Source organism: Sus scrofa, chromosome 3 (assembly GCF_000003025.6).
Source record: "Sus scrofa isolate TJ Tabasco breed Duroc chromosome 3, Sscrofa11.1, whole genome shotgun sequence".
NCBI lineage: Eukaryota > Metazoa > Chordata > Mammalia > Artiodactyla > Suidae > Sus > Sus scrofa.
In genome coordinates this window covers 28595175-28618135 of record NC_010445.4, presented here as the reverse complement: position 1 = coordinate 28618135, position 22961 = coordinate 28595175, and the positions used below count along the sequence as shown (strand labels likewise).

Sequence of the window (22961 nt, the reverse complement as noted above, 5' to 3'; positions counted from 1 at the left end):
ATTGTTTAATGGGTAGAGTGTTTCAGTTCTGGAAGATGAAAAAGTTCTGGAGATGAAGTAGAGATGAATGCACAACAATGTGAATCACTTAATGCCAATGAGCTGTAAAACCACTTAAAAATGGTGAAAACGATGCATTTTATGTTATGTGTATTTCACCACCCACACACACACTGATCCTAATCCTCAAACTCTGCCCCAAGCACAGGTCCAACTGTTTCTAAACTGCACCAAAACCATAATCTCTATCTGCAACCCTTAGCGCTCCAACAATCACAAAACCAATCACCAACTCCACTGCACGTCTTCCGTGCTTAAGAAACGTTCAAGAGGAAACGTGGAGACTCATGCGACTTGCCCAAGGCTACAAAGAGGGAGGAGCGGCCAGCAGACAGAAGTCAGGGGCAGGGAGGGCAGAAGGAGGCTTGGCTCTGCACTGCAAGGTGCCAGCCTCAAGCTTGCAAGCAAGGGATACCTGAAAACTCCCCATCGATGGCGAAGAAGTCCGCCTCCTCTATGGCCTGGTACACTTTGTGGAGGTTACTCTTAAAATCTGCGGAGAAACCAAGAAGAGGCTCAGAACCGGTGGCCTGGCTTCCTGCCCACGGGCTACTTTGAGTAGGAGGAAAGGAAGGCCCAGGAGCTCCTAAGGCTCCTCGGGCTGGAGGACAAGTCCTTAAGGGGTGCACAGACCGGAAGGAAATAAGCCCCGAGGGGTGCACGAGCCTGAGAGGGACAAGGCCCTGGGGGATAGGGGTGCCCGGGAAAGGAGGACAACAAAGCCGTTAGCGATGCAAGGGCCAGAGAGGAACAAGGCCCCAAGAGGCGCAAAAGGAGAGCAAACCCCTGAGGGGCTGCCTCTGCCCCAGGCCCCGCCAAGCACAGCGGCCGTGGTCCGGCCTAGCAGGGCGAGTAAGGGAGCCCGCGGGGACCCTCGGGGAGGTGCGCAGCGGACACGCACTGCTCCTGATTATCTCCATTCTGCAGAGTGGCCAGACCCTCGCCCCTCCCCGGCCCGCCTTGGCCGTTCCACTCGCAGAGTTCCGCTGCGACAGCGCAGGCAGCTGCGGCGGAGACCGCGGGGGCGACTTCCGGAAACAGCGCGCGCCGGCGCGCGTCACGTGCGTCTGCGTCATGGCGGGGGCGGGGCCAAGGCTGGGTTCCTTTCCTTCGCACCCGGGACACAGGAGGGGCGTGGCCATCGCGGTCATCCAAGGTGCCGTCTACTTGTGAGGACCGGACTTGGACCATTCCCTTTGGCAGAGTGGTTGACCTGACATCCAGTTGATGAGCAGATATTTCCGCAGTCCTGTTTTATGCGCGGCACCCTGAAAGGAGTGGGAATACTGTAATGAATGGAAAAGACAAGGTCCCCACCCAATTTAACTTGCGGGAAGAAGGGAAAGTCAGGCAGGACTCAAACTTGCCGCTTGGAAACACGAAGATCCCTGTGAAGAGAAAAAGGGTGCTGCAAAGTCACGTACAGAGGTGACGCGGAAAGCAAAGCTGAGACCTGTACTGACTGCACTAGCCCCGGGAATACTACGGCTAGCAAAACAGATGAGGTCTTGCCTAACGGAGTTTTATGTGGGTTTGAGGTTTGCCGTTGTTTCCCAGAGCCTACAACACTGCTGACACGTGTAGGTGTTCAGTAAACATAGGTGGAGGGGATGACTTCATCTTGGCCTTTCGCAAAAGCTTACTTCATCATAAAGTCGGTTAGACCTTTCAAAGTTTAGTTCTCCCATTTATTACATCTGGAGCTATTCAGCCTTACTCATCCTCGATTTCTTCATCCTCTAAAAAGGGTCAAGGATCAGTGGTGATAATGTATGTGAAGTGTAAAGCACTAAATAGACAGAGGTAAGATACGATTAGGGTTGTGACTTGCTGTCACAATTCCTGCATTCACACCTTACATTTGAGAGAAAGAATGAGTATGAACCACTTGTGCTTTTTGAAGAGAACCGTTTTCCTCCAAAAGGACATATTAAGTATCCTAAAGAACAAGACTCTGGCCATGTTTTCCCCACCAGGTGACACAAGTCGATCTTCCTCTCCTCACCAAAGGAAATTTGTGTATAGTTAATTACCCGCACTATTCTGACTATGAACAGCAGAGAGTAAATGAATTAGAGAGTTCAGATGGAATGGGAAGGTGAAAAAACAATATGACAAATAGTCTAGCCTCAAACTTGAAATGTTTCTCTTGGATGTGGAAAAAAGGGAACACGCCTACACTGTTGCTGGGACTGTAAATTGGTGCAGCCACTGAAAAACAGTATGGAGATTCCTCAAAATACTAAAAACAGAGTTGCCATATGACCCAGAAATCCTGAACACATACCCAGACAAAACTGTAATTCAAAAAGACACTATTGCACTGCAGCACTCCTTACAATAGCCAAGACATGGAAACAACCTGAATGTCCATCCACGGATGAATGGATAAAGAAGACGTGGGATGGAGATGCAATGAAATACTACTCCACTGCTAAAAGAAAAAAAAGAAAAAGAATGAAATAATGCCATCTGCAGCAATATGGATGGACCTAGAGATTATCATACTAAGCAAAGTAAGTCAGAAAGAGGAAGACAAATACCATATGATATCACATCCACATACAATGTGGAATCTCATATAACACAAGTTAAATATCTACAACACAAGAATAGACTTAACAGATACAGAGAACAGATTTGTGGTTGCCAAGGGGGAGGGAGTGTGGGGGAGGGTAGGAGTGGGATTTTGGGATTCAAAGAGGCAAACTATTATATATAGGATGGATAGACACAGTCCTACTGTATAACACAGGGAACTATATTCAAGAGCCTGTGATAAACCGTAACGGAAAAGAATATGAAAAAGAATATAGATATATATGTATAGCTGAGTCACTTTGCTATACAACAGAAATTAACACAATGTTGTAAATTAATTAATTTTTTCTTTTTCGGTCACCCCACAGCATGTGGAGTTCCTGGGCCAGGGATCAAATCTAAGCCATAGTTGTGATCTAAGCTGCAGCTGCAACAATGCCAGATATTTAACCCACTGCCAGGCTGGGGATGGAACCTGCTCCCAAACACCAACAATCCAATTGAATCACAGTGGGAACTCCTAAATTTTTTTTTTTTCTTTTTAGGGCCGTACCTGTGGCATATGGAAGTTCCCAGGCTAGGGGTCAAATCAGAGCTGCAACTGCCAACCTATGCCACAGCCACAGGCACATGGAATCCAAACCATGTCTGTGACCTTCACCACAGCTCACAGAAACACTGGATCCTCGAACCACTCACTGAGAGAGGCCAGGGATCGAACCCGTGTCCTCATGGATACTAGTCAGATTCAGTTCAACTGAGCCACAACAGGAACTCCCAGGACTGCTCAAAATTTTTTTTAAATAAAAGAAATAACTCTGCCTTCTGGCATCAGCTTTAGAAGTCCTAGATGGAGAAGTTCCTGTTGTGGCACAGCAGAAATGAATCCGACTAGGAACCATGAAGTTGTGGGTTCGATCCCTGGCCTCACTCAGTGGGTTAAGGATCCAGTGTTGCCATGAGCTGTGGTGTAGGTCACATACAAGGTTCGAATCTGGGGTTGGTGTGGCTGTGGTGTAGGCCAGTAGCTACAGCTCCAGTTAGATCCCTAGCCTGGAAGCCTCCATATGCCTCAGGTGCAGCCCTAAAAAGACAAAAAACAAACAAACAAAAAAAATTAACTCAAAATAAATCAAACATCTGTGTCAGAGCTAAATGTTTCGGGATTTGGATTTCACAATGTTTTTTTGGTGATGACATCAAAAGCAAAAGCAACAAAAGAAAAAACTGATTAACTATGTTAAAGTTAAAAACTTTTGTGCATCAAAGGAAACTATCAACAAGGTGAAAAGGTCACCCACAAAATGGGAGAAAATATTTGCAAATCATATATCTGATAAAGGGTTAAAATCCATAAAGAACTCCTAGGAGTTCCCATTGTGGCTCAGTGGTAACAAACCCAACTAATATCCAGGAGGCTGTGGATTCAATCCCGCATTGCTGTGGCTGTGTTCTAGGCTGGCAGCTACAACTCTGATTCAGCTGCTAGCCTGGGAACTTCCATATGCTGCAGGTGCAGCCCTAAAAAGACAAAAAACCAAAACCCTCTTACAACTCAAAATGGATCCAATTTAAAAATGGACAAAGGGGAGTTCTCGTCATGGTGCAGCAGAAATGAATTTGACTAGGAACCATGAGGTTTTGGCCTCAATCCCTGGCCTCACTCAGTGGGTTAAGAATCTTGCATTGCCATGAGCTATGATGTAGGTCACAGATGTGGCTCGGATCTGGGCTCTGGCGAAGGCTGGCACAACAGCTCCAATTAGACGCCTAGCCTGGAAAACTCCATATGCTGTGGGTGTGGCCCTAAAAAGACAAAAGACAAAGAAAAAAAAAAAGGACAAAGGGAAGGGGAGTGCTTGATATGTTGCAGTGGGTTAAAGATCTGGCGTTGCCACAACTGTTTGACATCTGGCCTAGAAACTTCCATATGCTGCAGGGGCAGCCATAAAAAGGAACACAAACAAACCACAATGAGATACCATTTCACACCCCCTGGGTGAGAAATTGGAACTTTGTACATGCACTGCTGGTAAGAATGTAAAATGGTACAGCATGGAAAACAGCATGGTGCGTCTTCAAAAATTAAAAGTAGAACTATCATATAATGCAGCAATTCCACTTCCGGACAAACACCCAAAATAATTGAAAGTAGGGTTTTGAACAGATATTTGTACAGCCATGTTCATAGAAACATAAATCACAATAGCCAAAAAATGGAAACCTAAGTATCCATCATCAAATGAGTGGATAAACAAAATGTCATATAAACAGTGGGTTATTATTCTTGCCTTTAAATGAAAGGGAATTCATTGTCACTGCAATGGCTTGGGTGGTTGCTGTAGCACAGGTTCTATCCCTGGCTCCAGAGTGGCCAAAAAAAAAAAAAAAAAAAAAAAAAGGAATGCTTAAACATCAATAAATAAATAAAATGGAGGAAAATTCTGACACATGCTACAAAGCAGATGAACCTGGAGAATGTTATCCTAAGTGAAATAAACAAGTCACAACAAGACAGACACTGTATGACTCCACTAACATGTGGTACCCAGAGTGGTCAAATTCATAGACAGAAAGTAGAATGGTGGTTACCAGAGGCTGGGGAATGAACTATTGGAAATTGTTGAATGGGCATGGACTGTCAGTTTGAGAATATAAAAAAGCCGTAAAGATGAATGGTGGTGATAATAGCACAATGTGGATATACTTAGTGCCACTGAGCCGCACCCTTAAAAAACGGTTAAAATGGCAAATTCTGTTATGTAACTTTCACCACAATTAAAAAAAAAAAACATGCTGATACCTATTGCCACATGATCCTCCAGAAAATGAGTTCATATACCCCTGGCACTAGCACAGACCATCAAACGCCAATTTTTTTACTCTTTGCTCATCTGATTGATAGAAAACAAAGTAGCATCCAAAATGATTAATAACAGTCTCCGGGCCAGCAATTTAAAACAGATAATCTGCATGAATTCTTAACGGATCAAGACGCTAAGAGGAAAAAAAAATGTGGTGAGTCATTTTAATTCTGATTCTTCTTTAGTGGAACTTAGAATTTTTTAAAACGTAAAGGCGAAAAAAACCGTAGCGTGTGCAGTACAGTCTTGTAACATTACTTTAATTTCGGACAAAGGTGTTTCTCGAAGATACAGAAACGCCCTCCCTGGAGGAGAAGATACACACAGCAGCCTCACCTTCTGGGTGTAACGCCCTGGCTCAAGGTCTGTTCACCCGAGAGGAAGGGGCGGGGGGCCGGCGGTAGTACGCCTGCGCGGAGCTCCCCGGCCTGGGAGTGGCCGCTCTAGGCAGCGGGGAGGGCGCAGGGTTAAGGGAGTTTGGAGACCGGCGCGGCCTCTCCTCTATGGTCGTGGGCCGGGGGCACCCTCCTCCGCAGGCAAAGCTAGGTTACCTCCGGAAGTGAAGCCGCAACCTCTCCCCCCGCTTCCGCGGGGATCCTGGCAGGGGGCGATAGCAGGGACGGCTCCGGGATGAGCTCGGCGGTAAGCAGCTGGCGTGGCAGAGGATGGCGAGCGGGCGCCTCGCCTCGGTCTTGATTTGGGGGCGGGGTGTGAAGGGCGGACATAGAGGACCTTTCCTCCTCCCAGGCCCAGGTCCTGAGCAGCCGCAGACCTGGCTTTAGGGCGCTGACCCCCCATTTGGCCAACTTCTCCATCCCTTCTCAAGAGCCCCACCTCCGCTCAGCCTCTCCCTGGCCTTCGCCGTTCTCTCCAGGGTCACAGTCGGAGCCCGTAGTTCCAGGATCTCCCCCAGGCGAAAGGGAGGGGGCTTCGCTTTCACGCATCTGGGAGAGGGAGACAACCTGGCGCCCACCCCAGAAGCGCGGGCTGCGGCTTGCGACAGCGAGTGCAAAATTGACCAGGTTCCTGATAGAGCCAGGCTGGCCTTCAGGTCTTAAGTGGCCGGGCACTTTCCTGCCCCAGGGCTGAATGATTGCTCGCGTTTTAAAAGGAGGCACAAAAAGGCGAAAGTGAAACAACCCCAGAATCACACCCTCAGCTCTTTTGATTCTGAACTTATGGCTCGGAAATCTGGATTTATGCAAAAGGAAGTTCTTTAAAAAAAAAAAAAGGGCAAAAGATATCAGGCGCTGTCTAACTGGGGATCTTTGGCGGGGCGGGAGGCGGGTGCCCCCAACTTTGATAGAACAGAGAAAGACCCCCCAATTGCTTTCACGCCCTCACAGTCCCTTTGGGTCCTCCCCGCCGAAGCTCATTGGTCGGTCTTTAGGAAGCGGTCTTGATGTCACGATCTAAAAGGCCAATAGGAAGGAGCTTTGCTATTTTCCCCCGCGGACAGAGCTAGCTGGCTGGCAGAGTGCACGTGTGGGTTGTGTTGTTTTATTTGTTCTTGTAACAGCGGTCTGTAAACAAGCCAGCCTAGGGATATACAGACCGATATGGTGCGTTTCTGTGCATATCTCCATAAATTTGATGGAAAATTTGTGCTTCTACAGGGCAGTTCTGCCTTTTTTTTTTTTTATTAAGCCCCATCATTTGGCAGTGGAGTACCTACATAGCTGGCACTCAGTAAATACCGCTATTAATAATTCTATTAATAATACCAAGCAACCACGCAGGAGATCCTTTTTGAATATCTATAAGTTTGTCATTTAGGCTTCCTTCAAAGGCGATGTTACTATTCTGAACTTATAAATGGGAAATAGACTCAGGGAAGATAAATGTGATCTGGTTTGGAACCCTGGTCTGTCTCACTCTTAAGACCAGAATGTTTCAACCATACAAGCCTCTGCAGGGAGATTTTAGTCTAGGAGATAAGAACATGCACAAATAAAAGTTAGGCTAAGACATAGAGACCGGAAGGGTTAATTTGGGGTATAAGAGGAATGAGTCATTAAAGACTTTCAAGTGACAGTTAATTTGAGTCGTGTCAGTTGGACATTTGATGTAGTACTGGTGTGGCGGGAGCTATGTTACCCATGGAGGGAACAGTGTGATATGAAAAATGCCCAAGGAGCAGGAATTAATAGATGGGACTAGAGTGTAATGTTTGAGTAGGTGTGTGGTAGGGACAACGTAGGATAATCATAACAGCCAACTTATTTCACAACTGTGCACTATTCTGAGTTCTGTGCATGCATGTCATACAGCCAACAACCCTGTCAGACAGGTAGTATTCCCATCCCCATTTTACAGATGAGGAAACTGAGGCACAGAGGGGTTAAGTGATTTGTCTGAGGTCACACAACTAATAATTGAAGGTGTTGGGATTTGAACTCAGTCCTTCTGGCTCCAGAGTTTGTGCTCTTCATTAAAAAGATCTATGGAGTTTTCTTGTGGTGCAGTGGGTTAAGGATTCGGCATTCTCACAGCAGCAGCTGGGGTTGCTGTTGTGGTGCAGGTTTGATCCCTGGCCAAGTGCAGTGGGTTAAGGATGGCTTAGGTCACAGCTGTAGCTTGGATTTGATCCCTGGCCCAAGAACTTCTATATGCCAAGGGCGTGGCCAAAAAGGGAAAGAAAAGTTATGTTGTTTGCAGCCAGTCATAAAGATTCTTAAATGACAAACTTAATGACCATAGGTTTTATATTCTCATCGTTGAGAAGGTTTTGAGCAAAGAAAGGGCTTGATCAGAATTTTGCTCCAGGATGATGTTTCAAGCAGTGGAGAGGACTGAAGAAGAAATGAGGTCAGGGAGTTCCCGTCGTGGCGCAGTGGTTAACGAATCCGACTAGGAACCATGAGGTTGCGGGTTCAGTCCCTGCCCTTGCTCAGTGGGTTAACGATCCGGCGTTGCCGTGAGCTGTGGTGTAGGTTGCAGACGTGGCTCGGATCCCGCGTTGCTGTGGCTCTGGCGTAGGCCGGTGGCTGCAGCTCCGATTGGACCCCTAGCCTGGGAACCTCCATATGCCGTGGGAGCGGCCCAAGAAATAGCAACAACAACAAGAACAAGACAAAAAGACAAAAAAAAAAAAAAAAAAGAAATGAGGTCAGGAGTGTTATTTAAACTTGATTTTGTTAAAATCTCACCCATCCCTTGTCTGAAACATATACTCAGCATGTAAGTTTTTCTTTTTACATAACAGCTCTCCACTTCCCAGGCTTCCATGTACCCAAGAATATTCTAAGGGGCTTGTTTAAAATGAACATTCCTCGACCTCTCTCCCAAGTATCCTTACTGGAGTTCACCGAACTTCCCAGGTGATTCCGAAGGAGGTTCTAAGAAATTTCTGTGATAGAAGCCAGATATCTGTGGATTTGATTTTCAGCTGCAAATATCTAGAACCCAGCTTTGTGCCAGTTACCCTCCAGTCCAAAGATAGAATTCTCCGGCTTGGTTCCTGACCTTAAGATCAGAGTCAGGTTGGAGAGGCAGAGCCTCCTCGAACAGTCGTGTGCAAAACCTGAAAAGGCGTCATTTGTTTATAGGGTGTGAATCAGAGGGGGACAGTTTAAAAACCGAGAGCCGAGGTGTGGGTTACCAGTAACCACCAGCAGTGTTTGATTACTTTCTGAGTTACTGGAACATCTTCAGTGTTTAATACAAGATAGGTCGTTGAAAACATGCTACAGAATAGACCCGACAGAGGAGAGAGCCAGGACACCCTTCGCAGTGTGCGCTTATCTTGCCCAACACCAGTCACAGGCAGTAAATCACCCCGCCTCCGAGTTCAGGCAGCGAGTCAGGCTCCCTTTGCCCTAGTGATTTCTGACCCTGGCTCAAAAGCAAATTTGTCTATGTGGAGCTGGAACAACACCATTTTATACAATAAGAGCCTGGAAACACTTATGTTAATGAAAGCCAGTTTCCACCGCCTGCAGGAAGTACTCATAAGGTTCTCTCTTTATTGTCATTTCCGACCCTTGGCCGGCTACATCCGGACACATTTTTTTTATCTCATAATCACTACAAACGGGTGGCCACTCTTTGGACATTTATGGTCAGTGGTGTTCTGCCAGGGTTTATAGGCATGTCCCCAGGAGTGGACTTGGGGTATCAGAAATAGGGACTTACCCAGTCACCCTCACCCCTGTTGCTCTCGTGAATGTTTCTGCTTGTTTATTTCATCGGAGGAACAGCCTGCTCACCCTCACGGCCACAAGCTGGAGTTCCTGCTTCAGCCTGCAGTGATGTCAGATTCTAGTTTAGATTTCTCAGTGTCGTGGCAGCAGCTCTGTGATGTGGCCAAGACCAGCGTGGTGTTACAGGTCTATCAGACTATGATTTAAAACCCAACTCTGGGAGTTCCCGTCGTGGCGCAGCAGAAACAAATCCAACCAGTATCCTTGAGGATGTGGGGTCGATCCCTGGCCTCGCTCAGTGGGTCAGGGATCCAGCATTGCCATGAGCTGTGGTGTAGGTTGCAGACGTGGCTGAGATCCCTCGTGGCTGTGGCTGTGGCTCCGATTGGACCCCTAGCCTGCCACGGGTGCGGCCCTAAAAACCAACCAACCAAACAAACAAAAAACCCAACTCTGTCCTATACTAAGTAGGCCTCCACGGTCTCATCTGTAAAATGGAGATGATAGTGATAATTATCCCATGGGGTTGTCGTGCCGCTCACATGGCCTAAGGGCTCAGTAAGTATTAGCCATTGTCCTTCTCTGTTGTCAGGTAACATGTCATGAGAAGAAAGAGCCTCCCTAGAGACCCATCTAAAGCCAAAACCTTTTTATTTTGCAGCAGACATCTCTTCTCAGAAATGATTGAGATTATGTGTTTCAGGCTGGAATCCCCAAAAATTAGCTCTTCAGAGGATCATTCCTAAAATGTTAGCTACGTATTGCAGTCACAGTCAGTGTTTTGTGGAGTAAAAAAGTAGAACCATAATTACATACCACTGAACCAAGCAGCCTGATCATTACGTTTCCTGAAGAATTAGCCGTCACCACGTGGAATCTTTATAAGCTAAGCTATAAAACTTCCTAAACTTGGAGTTAATGTGGTCTTCTTTGATAAACTCAATAAAAATTATTGTATTAATTGATTTTCTTGAATGTTAGTTGAGCGACTAAAGAATGAAACCGGGAGTTCCCGTCGTGGTGCAGTGGTTAACGAATCCAACTAGGAACCATGAGGTTGCGGGTTCGGTCCCTGCCCTTGCTTAGTGGGTTAACGATCTGGCGTTGCCGTGAGCTGTGGTGTAGGTTGCAGATGCGGCTCGGATCCTGCGTTGCTGTGGCTCTGGCGTAGGCCGGTGGCTACAGCTCCGATTCGACCCCTAGCCTGGGAACCTCCATATGCCGCGGGAGCGGCTCAAGAAATAGCAACAACAACAACAACAACAAAAACTCAAAAAAAAAAAAAAAAGAACGAAACCGTTCACAGCAGTGTTCGCACCGCCTCCTGGATAGTAGCCCTCTCAGTATATCCACAACGAGTGCTTGACCAGGCACACTGACAGCGTTCCTTCCAAGGATGTAATCGCCAGTTCATTCTAGGGTCTTTAGTTATGTAGAATTATTGGGACATTATATGTATCTCAACACCCCCCTTTTTAAAAGATTTTTATTTATTTTCTTTTAGGTGTACAGTGATACCTTTTAAAAATTTTTTTAAATTATACTTGATTTACATTGTTCTCCTATACAGCCAGATGACCCAGTTACACATATGTACACATTCTTTTTCTCACATTATCATCCATCATGTTCTATCCCAAGTGATTAGATACAACTCCCTGTGCTGTAGCGGAATTTTTTTTTTTTTTTTTTTAAGATTTTTAGATGAAGGTTTTTAGACTATGTCATGTCAGTTGGGTATTTCTCTGGGGGAACATAGGTAGGGCCTTGGTGATAGATGTCTTGTAACTGCCTGAGTCATCAGAGACCGTGATCATTCTTTCCTGGCAGTTGTGCCAGCAGACCGAGCCCATGAACACTGTAGAAAAAGGTCAGTTGTACATTTGCTCCCATGTGTATATTCATGTCATGTTTCACATATTACATATTAATGCTTTCTAAGATTTTGTGCCGTTTCTTGACACTGATGCTTTAGAGGTGGTGTGCTCCTCAGGAAGTAATCTCTGCAGGTGTCCGTTGGTTTGTTGGGCTACACCCACGACAGGTGGAGATGCGCAGATCTGGGATCGAACCCCTGAGCCACTGCAGTGACCACGCCGGATCTTTAACCCACTGCACCACAAAAAAACTCCATTCCAGATATTTTTAAAAAATTTCATTAGTAAGATGTCAGAGTAAGTTGTCAATTAATTGTGTGGCATGGACATGAGGACAGCCACTTAGGGATTCTCTGCTTGGATGGATTGGGAAATGTCGCTCAGTAGAACCTGATGTGGAAGAAGGGACCACTGGCTTTTTTGGGTTTTTTTTTTGGTTTGCTTTTTTTTTTTTGACTGCAATGTGCAGCAGCTTGATGTGGGATCTCAATTCCCAGACTACAGATCGAACCAGGACTGCAGCAGTCAAGGCACCAGCTCTGGAGTTCCTGTCATGGTGCAGCGGAAATGAATCCGACTAGGAACCATGAGGTTGCAGGTTCGAGCCCTGGCCTCGCTCAGTGGGTTAAGGATCTGGCACTGCCGTGAGCTGTGGTGTAAGTTGAAGACGCGGCTCGGATCTGCTGTGGCTGTGGCTGGCTGCTACAGCTCCGATTAGACCCCTAGGGGAACCTCCATATGCCATGGGTGCGGCCCTAGAAAGGCAAAAAGCCAAAAAAAAAAAAAGTTGATATATCTTTTAGGATTCTTTTACTTTTTTATTTTTCAAATGATTTTTATTTTTTCCATTATAGCTGGTTTACAGTGTTCTGTCCACTTTCTACTATACAACAAAGTGACCCAGTCACACATACATATATACATTCTTTTTCTCACATTCTCCTCCATCAGGCTCCATCATAAGTGACTAGATATAGTTCCCAGCAGGATCTCATTGCTCATCCACTCCAAAGGCAATAGTTTGTATCTATTCACCCCAGATTCCCAGTCCACCCCACTCCCTTCCCCTTGGCAACCACGAGTCTGTTCTCCAAGTCCATGAGTTTCTTTTCTGTGGAAAGGTTCATTTGTGCCATATGTTAGATTCCAGATATAAGTGATATCATATGGTGTTTGTCTTTTTCTTTCTGACTTCACTTAGTATGAGAGTCTCGAGTTCCATCCATGTTGCTGCAGATGGCATTATTTTGTTCCTTTTTATGGCTGAGTAGTATTCCATTGTGTATATGAACCACATCTCTTTCTCTTTTTTTTTTTTTTTCCCAAACTTTTTGTCATTTTAGGGCTGCACCCGAGGCATATGGAGGTTCCCAGGCTAGGGAGTCAAATCAGAGCTACAGCTGCTGGCCTACACCACAGCCACAGCAACATGAGATCCAAGCCACGTCTGCGACCTACACCACAACTCATGGCCACGCCAGATCCTTAACTCACTGAATGAGATCGGGGATCAAACCCACATCCTCATGTATACTAGTCAGGTTTGTTAACCACTGAACCACAATGGGAACTCAAAAACATCTTCTTAATCCATGTATCTGTCTGTGGACATTTAGGTTGTTTCCATGTCTTGGCTATTGTCCAGGTGTATGCCCAAGAGTGGGATTGCTGGATCATATGCTAGTTTTACATTTAGTTTTCTGAGGAACCTCCGTACTGTTTTCCATAGAGGTTGTACCAATTTACATTCCCACCCACAGTGCAGGAGGGTTTCCTTTTCTCCACACCCTCTCCAGCATTTGTTATTTGTGGACTTATTAATGATGGCCTTTCTGACTGGTGTGAGGTTCTTTTTATTTTTTAGTTGATGTATAGTTGATTTACAATGTTGTATTAATTTCTGCTGTACAGCAAAGTCATTCAGTTATACATACCATTCTTTTTTATATTTTTCCATTATAGTTTTTCACAGGATATTGAATGTGCTATTTAGTTGGACCTTGTTTTTAGCCTCCTGTATATACTGGTTTGCACCTGCTAACCCCAAACTTCCCATCTACTCCTCCTCCACCTGCCCCCTCAGCACCCACAAGTCTTTTCTCTGTGTCTGGGAGTCTGTTTCTATTTCTATTTTGTAGGTAAGTCCACTCGTGAGGGACCACTTTTATTGCACACTTCCTGTGTGCCGGAGCTGACGTTGTCCTCTTACTGCTCAGGCCAGTCCTGTGAGATCCGCGTGGGTAAAGCCATTGCTTCTTGACGCCCACGTGAGACTTGGTGAGAATGAATAACTCGCCCATGATCTCATGGCTCATAGTGAAGCTGGGCATCAGAACGCGTCTTCTGAGTTTAAAACTGAGATGTATTAATTACACTGTCACTCAGAACCAAGACATAGCTCATACCTCCAAAAAATTAAAATAAGTGTTTTAAAGGCCTCGTATGAAATATCTGATTCCTAGGAGAGCCCACAGCTCTCACTTATTTTGAGCTCGGCCCGTGAGAATTTGCCGAGACCAAATCCGACTTAGCATCTTGAGACGTGGCTCCTGCCCTCGGGTTCCTCCCAGAGCCTTTCACACACAGAATCTCCTGTCCGGCCTCAGAGTCTAAAGCAGGCTAGAGGCAGTCCGTGAGAAGGCCCCGGAGGCATCACTTTCTCAGCCGTCACAACCTGAGAGCAAGCCGAGAGACAGAAAACCTGGAAGCTGATAGAGCTTCTGGAGGCTTCCTCGCCTAAGGCCAGTCAACCCAGAAAAATCCTCCACTGGGCAGTAGAGACCCTGAAAGCCTCAGCTTTCGGGCTGGGTTATGAACACACCGATAGCCCCAGGGCTCAGGCAGCTGACTGGCACAGAGGGGGTGGGTGTTCACACACACGGCCTGAGCTGATTCTTGTCACACAAACGGAGAGCCCAGTGTGGCCAGATGTGATTTGTCCAAAGAAGCCAGGAATCTGGATTTCAAATGCTGGCACCAAATTGTATAGAAAGAGGAGGGGGAGGGGAGAAAGAAAAACCACAGGAGGGAAAGTCGGCCTGAAGGCCACATGTCCCCCATCACCGTGGAGCGGCGGTTGCCTCTGTGGAGACTGTGCCAGAGGTCTCCAAGGATGGATGCACTTGACAGTGATGCTGCCTCACTGTGGAGCGCCCAGCGGAGTGAGAAAGCTGCTCTCCCACTGGATAAACAGAGGGGTTTGTTTTGTTCTGTTCTGTTTTTTTTTTTTTTTTTTTTTTGGCCGCACCCAAGGAATATGGAAGTTCCTGGGCCAGGAATCAAATCCGAGCCACAGCTTTAACCTATGCCACAGCAGCAGTGATGCTGAATCCTTGACCCCCTGAGCCACAACCAGACCTCCTAAACATTGGGGCTTTTTGTTTTTGTTTTGTTGTTGTTTTGTTTTTATTTTGCTTCTTAGGGCCACACTCATGGGCTATGGAAGTTCTCAGGCTAGGGGTTGAATTGGAGCTGCAGCAGCCAGCCTGTGGCACAGCCACAGCAATGCCAGATCCGAGCAGTGTCTACAATCTACACCACAGCTCACGGCAACACCAGATCCCCAACCCACTGAGCGAGGCAAGGGATCAAACCTGCATCCTCAAGGAGACTAGTCAGATTCGTTTCTGCTCCACCACAACGCGAACTCCTAAACAGTGGTTCTTAACCTCATTTGGATCCTGCTCCCCTTTGAGAAGCCTAATCAAAGCTATAGAGTTCCTTCAGAAAAAGGCGTGCACAGACACATGCTCGCACATGGTTTCAGAGCGTGCGCGGAGCCCCTGAAGTGCTTCCCCAGCCAGCAGTTGAGAACTCAACCTTTATTTCAGAAACCCATGCTCAGTCCCGCGGCTTTGCTGTGCGCTTCCATCCTGCCGCGTTCAGCCGTCATTAGTCTTCAGTTTTGCAGGCTTTTCCAATTCAGACATGCTTCCTGTCGGCTGTGAACGAGGTAACCAGCACTCATAAAGTCATGCGATGCTAACACGTAAACCCAAGTGTATCTGTGTCCACAGGGCACTAGGAGTGGAAATGGAATGAGTCCCTCGCCCCAGGCCCAGCCACGTCTGCCCAGTCTCCTCTGAGGTTTTGCAACAAGGAGGGAAGCAGCAGGCTCTGGGCAGGTTCCAACACGAGCTTACTTGTGAAGGAACTTGGAGCCCATGAACCTTCTCCCGGCTCCCAGCCACTGGCGAGCGAGCAGAGTCCGTAGAGAACAGCTGTAAACAGCCCAGGAACATCGGGCCTCCTCCTCAGAGAGGCCTTTAATCGTGGCCAGTGCAGGAGGGCGTGTTGATCCAAGTCAGATCGCCACGACTCGGAACCTTAGTATCTGAGCTAGATTTTTATCACTTAAGAGGCACTTTCTTTCTCTAAAAGTACTGCTTTCTTTAACGGAAAGAACCCAAATACCTGAGGACAGAAATAGCAAAAAAAGATCAACCGCATTCAGTTAAGCTGTATTCTTTCTCTGTTCGCTTCCATTCTGGGAATTTAGAGTAAAATGAAACAAGCAAAATCCCTTAGAAGTCATCAAAGCCCAAGCAGGTTCTAGTTTGTTTTGTTTTTGTTTTTTTGCTTTTTAAGGCCGCACCTACAGCATACAGAGGTTCCCAGGCCAGGGGTCAAATCAGAGCTGCAGCTGGCGGCCTACACCACGGCCACAGCAACTCGGGATCTGACCTGAGTCTGAGACCTACACCACAGCTCACAGCAACGCCAGATCCTTAACCCACTGAGCGAGGGTCCTCATGGATAGTAGTTGGGTTTGTTTCTGCTGTGCCACAAGTACTGTTCCTATGGGCGCCTCTGAATCAGATATTAAAAGAAATGATTACTTAATGGGAAGGCAGATTTGTTTGGGTAAAATCTGCTATTTCAGGGTTCCTGTCGTGGTGCAGCGGAAATGAATCCAACTAGGAACCATGAGGTTTCGGGTTGGATCCCTGGCCTCGCTCAGTGGGTTAAGGATCCGGCGTTGCCGTGAGCTGTGGTGTAGGTTGCAGACATGCTCAGAGCTGGTGCTGCGGTGGCTCTGGCATAGGCTGGTAGCAACAGCTCTGATTAGACCCCTAGCCTGGGAACGTCCATATGCGGCAGTGCGGCCCTAAAAGCTCAAAAGACAAAAAAAAAAAAAAAAAAAAATCTGTTATTTCCACGAAGTACATCTGTTGTTGCCAACTCCAGACATTTTAGTGGGCCAAGAAGGTGATTTGTTTCAAATTATGTATGTCATTTCATTGAGAAAACTGCGGCCAGAGAAGTTACATTTTCAAAGGAAGTTAGCAAAAAGCAAGGAGCTAGAATCCTCCAGCCTCCCCCTCCAAGTCCATTGAACTTTCCACTACACCGTTTTGCTTTACCTAATGTTTTTTTGGCCACACCCACAGCATGCAGAAGTTCCCAGGCCAGGGATCGAACCCACACCACAACAGTGACCAGAGCCACAGCAGTGACAACACTGGATCATTAACCTGCTGAGCAATCAGGGAACTCCTGCTTTACCAAATTTTTGAATGTATGACAATAGGTCAGAAAGAAATTTAGTGCTGTTTCTGTGGTTTATGGAATGTAAAATTTTATTTCTTTATTTCTTCATTGACTGAATCCATGACCCATAGAAGTTCCCAGGCTAGGGATCAAACCCCTGCCACAGCAGCAGCCTAAGCTACTGGACTGGCAACGCAGGGTCTTTAATTCACTGTACCACATGAAAACTCCCTGGAATGTAAAGTTTTAGATGACAAATTTTGGTACATTTCAAAAACAGACCTTTAAGGGAGGTCCTGTTGTGGCTCATTGGTAATGAACCTGACTAGTATCCATGAGGACTTGGGTTCGATCCCCGGTCCTACTCAGTGGGTTAAGGATCCAGCTTTGCCGTGAGCTAGGGTGTAGGTCGCAGACACAGCTGAGATCCTGCGTTGCTGTGGCTGTGGTGTAGGCTGGCAGCTGCAGCTCAGATTTGACCCCTAGCCTGGGAACCTCCATGTGCCCTGGGTGCAGCCCTAAAAATCAAAAAGAAAAAAGGACTGTAATAGAATGGCTGTCATCTCAAACACCTACTAAATTCTGTGTCCTATTTCTGTTGTTGTCTCTTTTTTCCTAGATTTAATGATGCTTCACAGCCATTTTCCGACTCTGACATTTTCTGTGTCTGTGGAGCCCCTTAGTTGCTGAGAGATGGAGCAATTGCCACAAAATGATCTGAACACAGAGAGCCACAGGGAAGATGACCCTGTCACGAGCACTAGCCCTCAGATTTCTGTCAGTGAATTCTCCTGCCACTGCTGTTACGACATCCTGGTTAACCCCACTACCTTGAACTGTGGGCACAGCTTCTGCCGGCACTGCCTCGCTCTGTGGTGGGCCTCTTCCAAGAAAACAGAATGCCCAGAATGCCGAGACAAATGGGAAGGTTTCCCCAAAGTCAATATTCTCCTCAGGTAATGCTGCGTCCATGTTGGTAGCACATGGAGCAGTTTCTCTCTCTCTCTCTCTTTTTTTTTTTTTGCTTTTCAGGGCCACACCTGCAGCATATGGAAATTCCCAGGCTAGAGGTTGAATTGGAGCTGCAGCTGCCAGCCTACACCACAGCTATAGCCACACAGGATCCAAGCTGCGTCTGCAACCTACACTACAGCTCACAGCAACACTGGATCCTTACCTTAACCCACTAAGCAAGGCCAGGGATCGAACCTGCATTCTCATGGATACTAGTTGGGTTCGTTAACCTCTGAGCCACGACAGGAACTCCCATACCATCTATTTGTGCAGTTTACTATTTCTTTTTGACAATATAAGGCTTAAATTTATTCACCTTGATACACAGTGACATCCAGTAAATTCATTTTTTAAACTATGTAGTGAGTTTTGGGAGTTCCTGCTGTGGTGCAGTAGGTTAAGAATCTGTGCAGTTCCAGTGGCTGCTGAGGCAGGGGTTCAATCCCTGGCCCAGTCCTGCAGGTTAAAGGGTCTGGGGTTTTTGCAGCTGCCATATAGCTCACAGCTATGGCTCACATTCAGTCCCTGGCCTGGGAATTTCCGTGTGTGGTGGGTGCAGCCATAAAAAAACAAACAAAGAACTCTGTAGTGTTTTATTGTGTGAATATGCCGAGCTTTATGTAGCTGTTTCCCTAACAGTGGACAGATAAGGGTTTCTCATGTGTTGGTGTTACCACTGGGGCCATAACCAATCTTCTTGTCCATTCCTCTAGAACACTTGTATATTATTAAATGTTGATACTAGTTTCAGTGTGACCTCTAACATTATATTTAGCAAAACAACTGTCTCGTGATTTTTTTTTTCTGTTCCCCATAGGGATGCCATTGAAAAGTTATTTCCCGACGCCATTAGAATGCGAGTCGAAGACATTCAGCAGAATAATGACATCATCCAGAGTCTTGCAGCCTTTCAGAAGTACGGGAGCGATCAGATTCCTTTCGCTCCCCACACAGGCCGAGCGCCTCAGCAGAGAGGCGGGGGATTCTTTTCGGGTGTGCTCACGGCTCTAACTGGCGTGGCAGTAAGTTGATGTTTGTCGGTCCCCCTCCCTCCCGCAGTTTCCAAGGACTCAGTCCTGGTGAAATACACCTAAGCGATCAGTGATGTGACCACATGGTCCTTTACAGCCTGGGGAGGTTGCCTGTGCGAGTGTGTCCTGGGTCGTGTTCAGAGCCCAGGAAGTGTTAGCTTCGCACTGTGCAGTGGGCTCCATGGAGAGGAGGCACCAGGACGGGGAGGTGTCAGAGCTGCAGCCTTTTTTTTTTTTTTTTTTTTTTTTTTTTTTTTGGTGTTTTTGCCATTTCTTGGGCCGCTCCTGCGGCATGTGCAGGTTCCCGGGCTAGGGGTCGAATCAGAGCTGTAGCCGCCAGCCTATGCCAGAGCCACAGCAATGCAGGATCCCGGCCACGTCTGCGACCTACACCACAGCTCACGGCAACGCCGGAACCTTGACCCACTGAGCAAGGGCAGGAGTCGAACCCGCAACCTCATGGTTCCTAGTCGGATTCGTTAACCACTGTGCCACGACGGGAACTCCATGAGCTGCAGCCTTTTAATTGATGTTTCCTGATTATAACAGTGACCACCTTCCAGTGCAGAGGCTGTGTCTTCGTAAGTTCCACCCATGGGACAAAAGCTAGATGTTACCAATGTTCCAGTAGGAAAGGCACATGAGGAGTTCCCTGGTGGCTTAGTGGGATCTGGTGTTGTCACTACTTTGGCATGGGTTCGGTCCCTGACCTGGGAACTTTTATGTGCCACAGACAGGAGGGGGGGAAGGAAGGAGGGAGGACACAAGAGGCCACATGAAGGGGTCAGGAGTGCCCTGCAGTGAGACCCATCCCTGTCCCTGTTCCCCGATGGCCCGAGAATCAGCAGAGAGGTAGCCGTGAGCTGTGATGCAGGTCAAAGACGCAGCTCCAGTCCTGAGTCTCTGTGACTGTGGCGTAGGCCAGCAGCTGCCCCTCCGATTCGACCCCTCGCCTGGGCACTTCACCGGGCTGGCGCTGCCCAGCTCTCTGTGGCGGGGATGGTGCCCAGCGTCCGATACAGTTCAAGCCTCTTCCCTTCCTGGCCCCACACCCACATAGTTAGAAGCAGGCATCTCTGATCCTTCTGTGCAGTGAGTCCGTGTCCCTTTTCCCCAGGTGGTCCTGCTGGTGTATCACTGGAGCAGCAAGGAATCCGAGCACGACCTCCTGGTCCACAAGGCAGTGGCCAGGTGGACAGCGGAAGAAGTTGTCCTCTGGCTGGAGCAGCTGGGCCCCTGGGCCTCTCTCTACAGAGACAGGTTTTTATCTGAAAGAGTAAATGGCAGGTGAGGAGCAATATCTCCCGTTCCGTCACTGGCATTTTCTTTAAACAGGTTTATTGAGATGCAGTCCACACGCTCTAAACTTCACCCATTTAGCGTGTACACTCAGTGGGCTTTAACATATTCCCAGATAGGCGCAGCCATCGCCACAGTCACCCCGCAAAAGGCAGCTCTTGCTAAAAGCAGTCAGTCCTCCTTTCCCTCCCTCTGCCCCGGGTAAGCGCCGGTCGGCCTTCTGACTCTTGGATCTGTCTGTTCAGAGTATTTCCATTCTTCATCCGTCCCTCCTTCAGTTGATGGACACTTGCTGCATGGTCATTCGGGTAAAGGTTTTTGTGTGGACGTGCATTTTCAATCCTCAGTACTCTCTTGGAGTGAAACTGGCTGGGCCATAAGGTGACTCTGTGTTTACCTCTTGGAGGATCACTGAACGTCTTTCTCAAGCAGCCATACCATGTGATGGCCTTACCTTTTAATTGCTGTTTCCTGATTATAACAGTGACATATTTATTTATTTAAAAATAATAATGTAGGGGAGTTCCCGTTGTGGCTCAGCATTAACCCAACTAGTATCCATGAGGACACGGGTTTGATCCCCGGTCTCCCTCAGTGGGTTAAGGATCCAGCGTTGCCATGAGCTGTGATGTAGGTTGAAGACGCAGCTCCAGTCCCAAGTTGCTGTGGCTGTGGTGTAGGCCGGCAGCTGCAGCTCAGATTCGACCCCTCGCCTGGGAACTTCTGTATGCTGTGGGTGTGGCCCTAAAAAGACAAAATAATAATAATAATAATGTAGAAATATAGGATATTAGAAGTGAAATTTACCATTATAATCCTGTTCGTCAGAGATACCTACTACTATGATCTTGCTGGACACTTGTCCACATTTCTTTCAAGGTTTACACAGGCTTTCACATAGGAACGTATTATTTGTTTATTTCAACTAAAAATGCGATTATACTAAGCAGACCTGTGTTTATATGTGTACATCTATATGAATGTGTCCATGCTAAGGTCTGTTAATTTAACATCTACAACCACACGTTTGCAAGGCGTCCTTTCTTCTCCAGACAGGACCAGACTGCATTGTGCCCATACCGTGAAGAACCCAGTAGCTGGAGGAGCTCACTCATCGATGGGCAGTGGGGCAGCCTGCTTCTGCCCATCAGCAAATCCCCTGCCCCTTCCTGAGCCCTGTGCATCTTGACTGAGGCCCCTCCTTCCTCCAAGGGACCACATAGGGATGTTACTTAGACCACCAGGCAGCCGTGCTGTACCCCATTTGAGGCAGACCCTGCCAGCCTGCCTGAGCACTCCACCTCCAGCTCTGGTCATTTCCCCCCTGAACTGAGCTTTCAACACTTGACACTCTTGGGAGGTCCTGTTGTGGCACAGCAGGAATGAATTCAACTAGTATCCACGAGGACAGGGGTTCAGTCCCTGGCCCCGCTCAGGAGGTTAAGGATCTGGTGTTGCTGTGAGCTGTGGTGTAGGTTGCAGACACGGATGGGATCCTGCATTGATGTGGCTGTGGTGTAGGCTGGCAGCTGCGGCTCCAATTTGCCCCCTAGCTTGGGAACCTCCATATGCCGTGGGTGTGGCCCTTAAAAAAAACAAAAAACACTTTCCATTGAGGAAGCAAAATGCTCCCACTCGGTCAGTTTTTTGTAAGACGTAGCACCACCTCCCACCTTGCCCCAGTCATGGTTTGTTTAAAAAAAAAATTCTCTACCTCGTTAATACAGTGTAACTTTGCATAACTATCTTCCTCCCAGAGGCTTGATTCCTAAAACTAGAATTGCTGAGGGGAAGAGAATAAACCTTTACAATTAAATATTACCCACTTGCCCACCAGAGCACATCCACCTCCGCTCCACTGCAGTGCCTGTGCCCACCATCTGCCAGCCCTCAGGGTGCTTTTAAGGAGGAATCACTGTGAAAGTGGGTTTGCATTTTCTGATAAAAGGGAACAGATAAGGAATCTACATTTATTTTTATTTAATCACTACTCCAAAACAACTCCTCCTAATGTCCTAATGTTTTGCTGGCTTTCTTTCCTTTTTTTTTTTTTTTCTGTATACACACACTCACTTTCAAAAATAGGTCAGAGTTGGAGTTGCCACTCATTGGTAACAAACCCAACTAGTATCCATGAGGATGTGGGTTCGTTCCATCCCTTAGTCAGTGGGTTAACGATCCGGTGTTGCCGTGAGCTGTGGTGTAGGTCGCAGATGTGGCTCAGATCTGTGTCCCTGTGACTGGTGTAGGCCAGCAGCTGCAGCTCCAATTTGACTCCTAGCCTGGGAACTTCCATATGCCACCAGTGCGGCCTAAAAAGACCAAAAAAAAAAAAAAAGTGCATAGCTGAAGTCCAGGGCTAGGAGCAATACTAAATCCATTCCTTGGATGTGCTGTGGGCAAGTCACTCTTTCTTTAAGCCAGTTTTCTCATCCGCACAATGGGCGTAATGCCACCCACAATGCAGAATTGGTAACTGGATCCGTGACAGTGTATGAAAGCATTAGCAGGTAGTCAGTAGCACATGGCAAGCATTCATTTCTTGCTGTTCCTCATATTTCATATATTAAGTGTCTTCCCTCGAGCCCCAAGTATTATTTGTGTTGATAAGATGGAACTCTGCAGAGTTTGCTTCCAGAATAT

At 47.1% G+C, this 22961-nt stretch overlaps 2 protein-coding genes across 10 annotated transcripts in view; one reads left to right on the top strand and one right to left on the bottom strand.

Annotated features, from left to right (window-relative positions):
• The window catches only part of PARN (poly(A)-specific ribonuclease), a 185699-nt gene extending 184371 nt beyond the window's left edge, over positions 1–1328 (bottom strand). Inside the window, exons 1-2 of one of the 3 annotated variants that reach the window (XM_021086564.1) lie at positions 1177–1328; positions 476–553 (exon numbers count right to left, since the gene is read on the bottom strand). Coding sequence is in view for 2 of the 3 variants with exons in the window: in XM_021086561.1 (XP_020942220.1) it covers positions 476–553; positions 962–980 (97 nt within the window). In the remaining variant the exon portion in view is untranslated. Of the gene's footprint in view, positions 1–475; positions 554–961; positions 1127–1176 lie in introns of those variants that run through there. The other 2 variants (XM_021086561.1, XM_021086563.1) reach the window with 2 other exon arrangements.
• Positions 5477–22961, top strand: part of BFAR (bifunctional apoptosis regulator) — a 39871-nt gene continuing 22386 nt past the window's right edge. For 2 of the 7 annotated variants that reach the window (XR_002342148.1, XM_021085723.1), the window contains exons 1-4: positions 5873–6107; positions 17594–17930; positions 18806–19010; positions 20137–20306. Coding sequence is in view for 6 of the 7 variants with exons in the window: in XM_021085723.1 (XP_020941382.1) it covers positions 17668–17930; positions 18806–19010; positions 20137–20306 (638 nt within the window). In the remaining variant the exon portion in view is untranslated. 7 annotated transcript variants of the gene reach the window in all.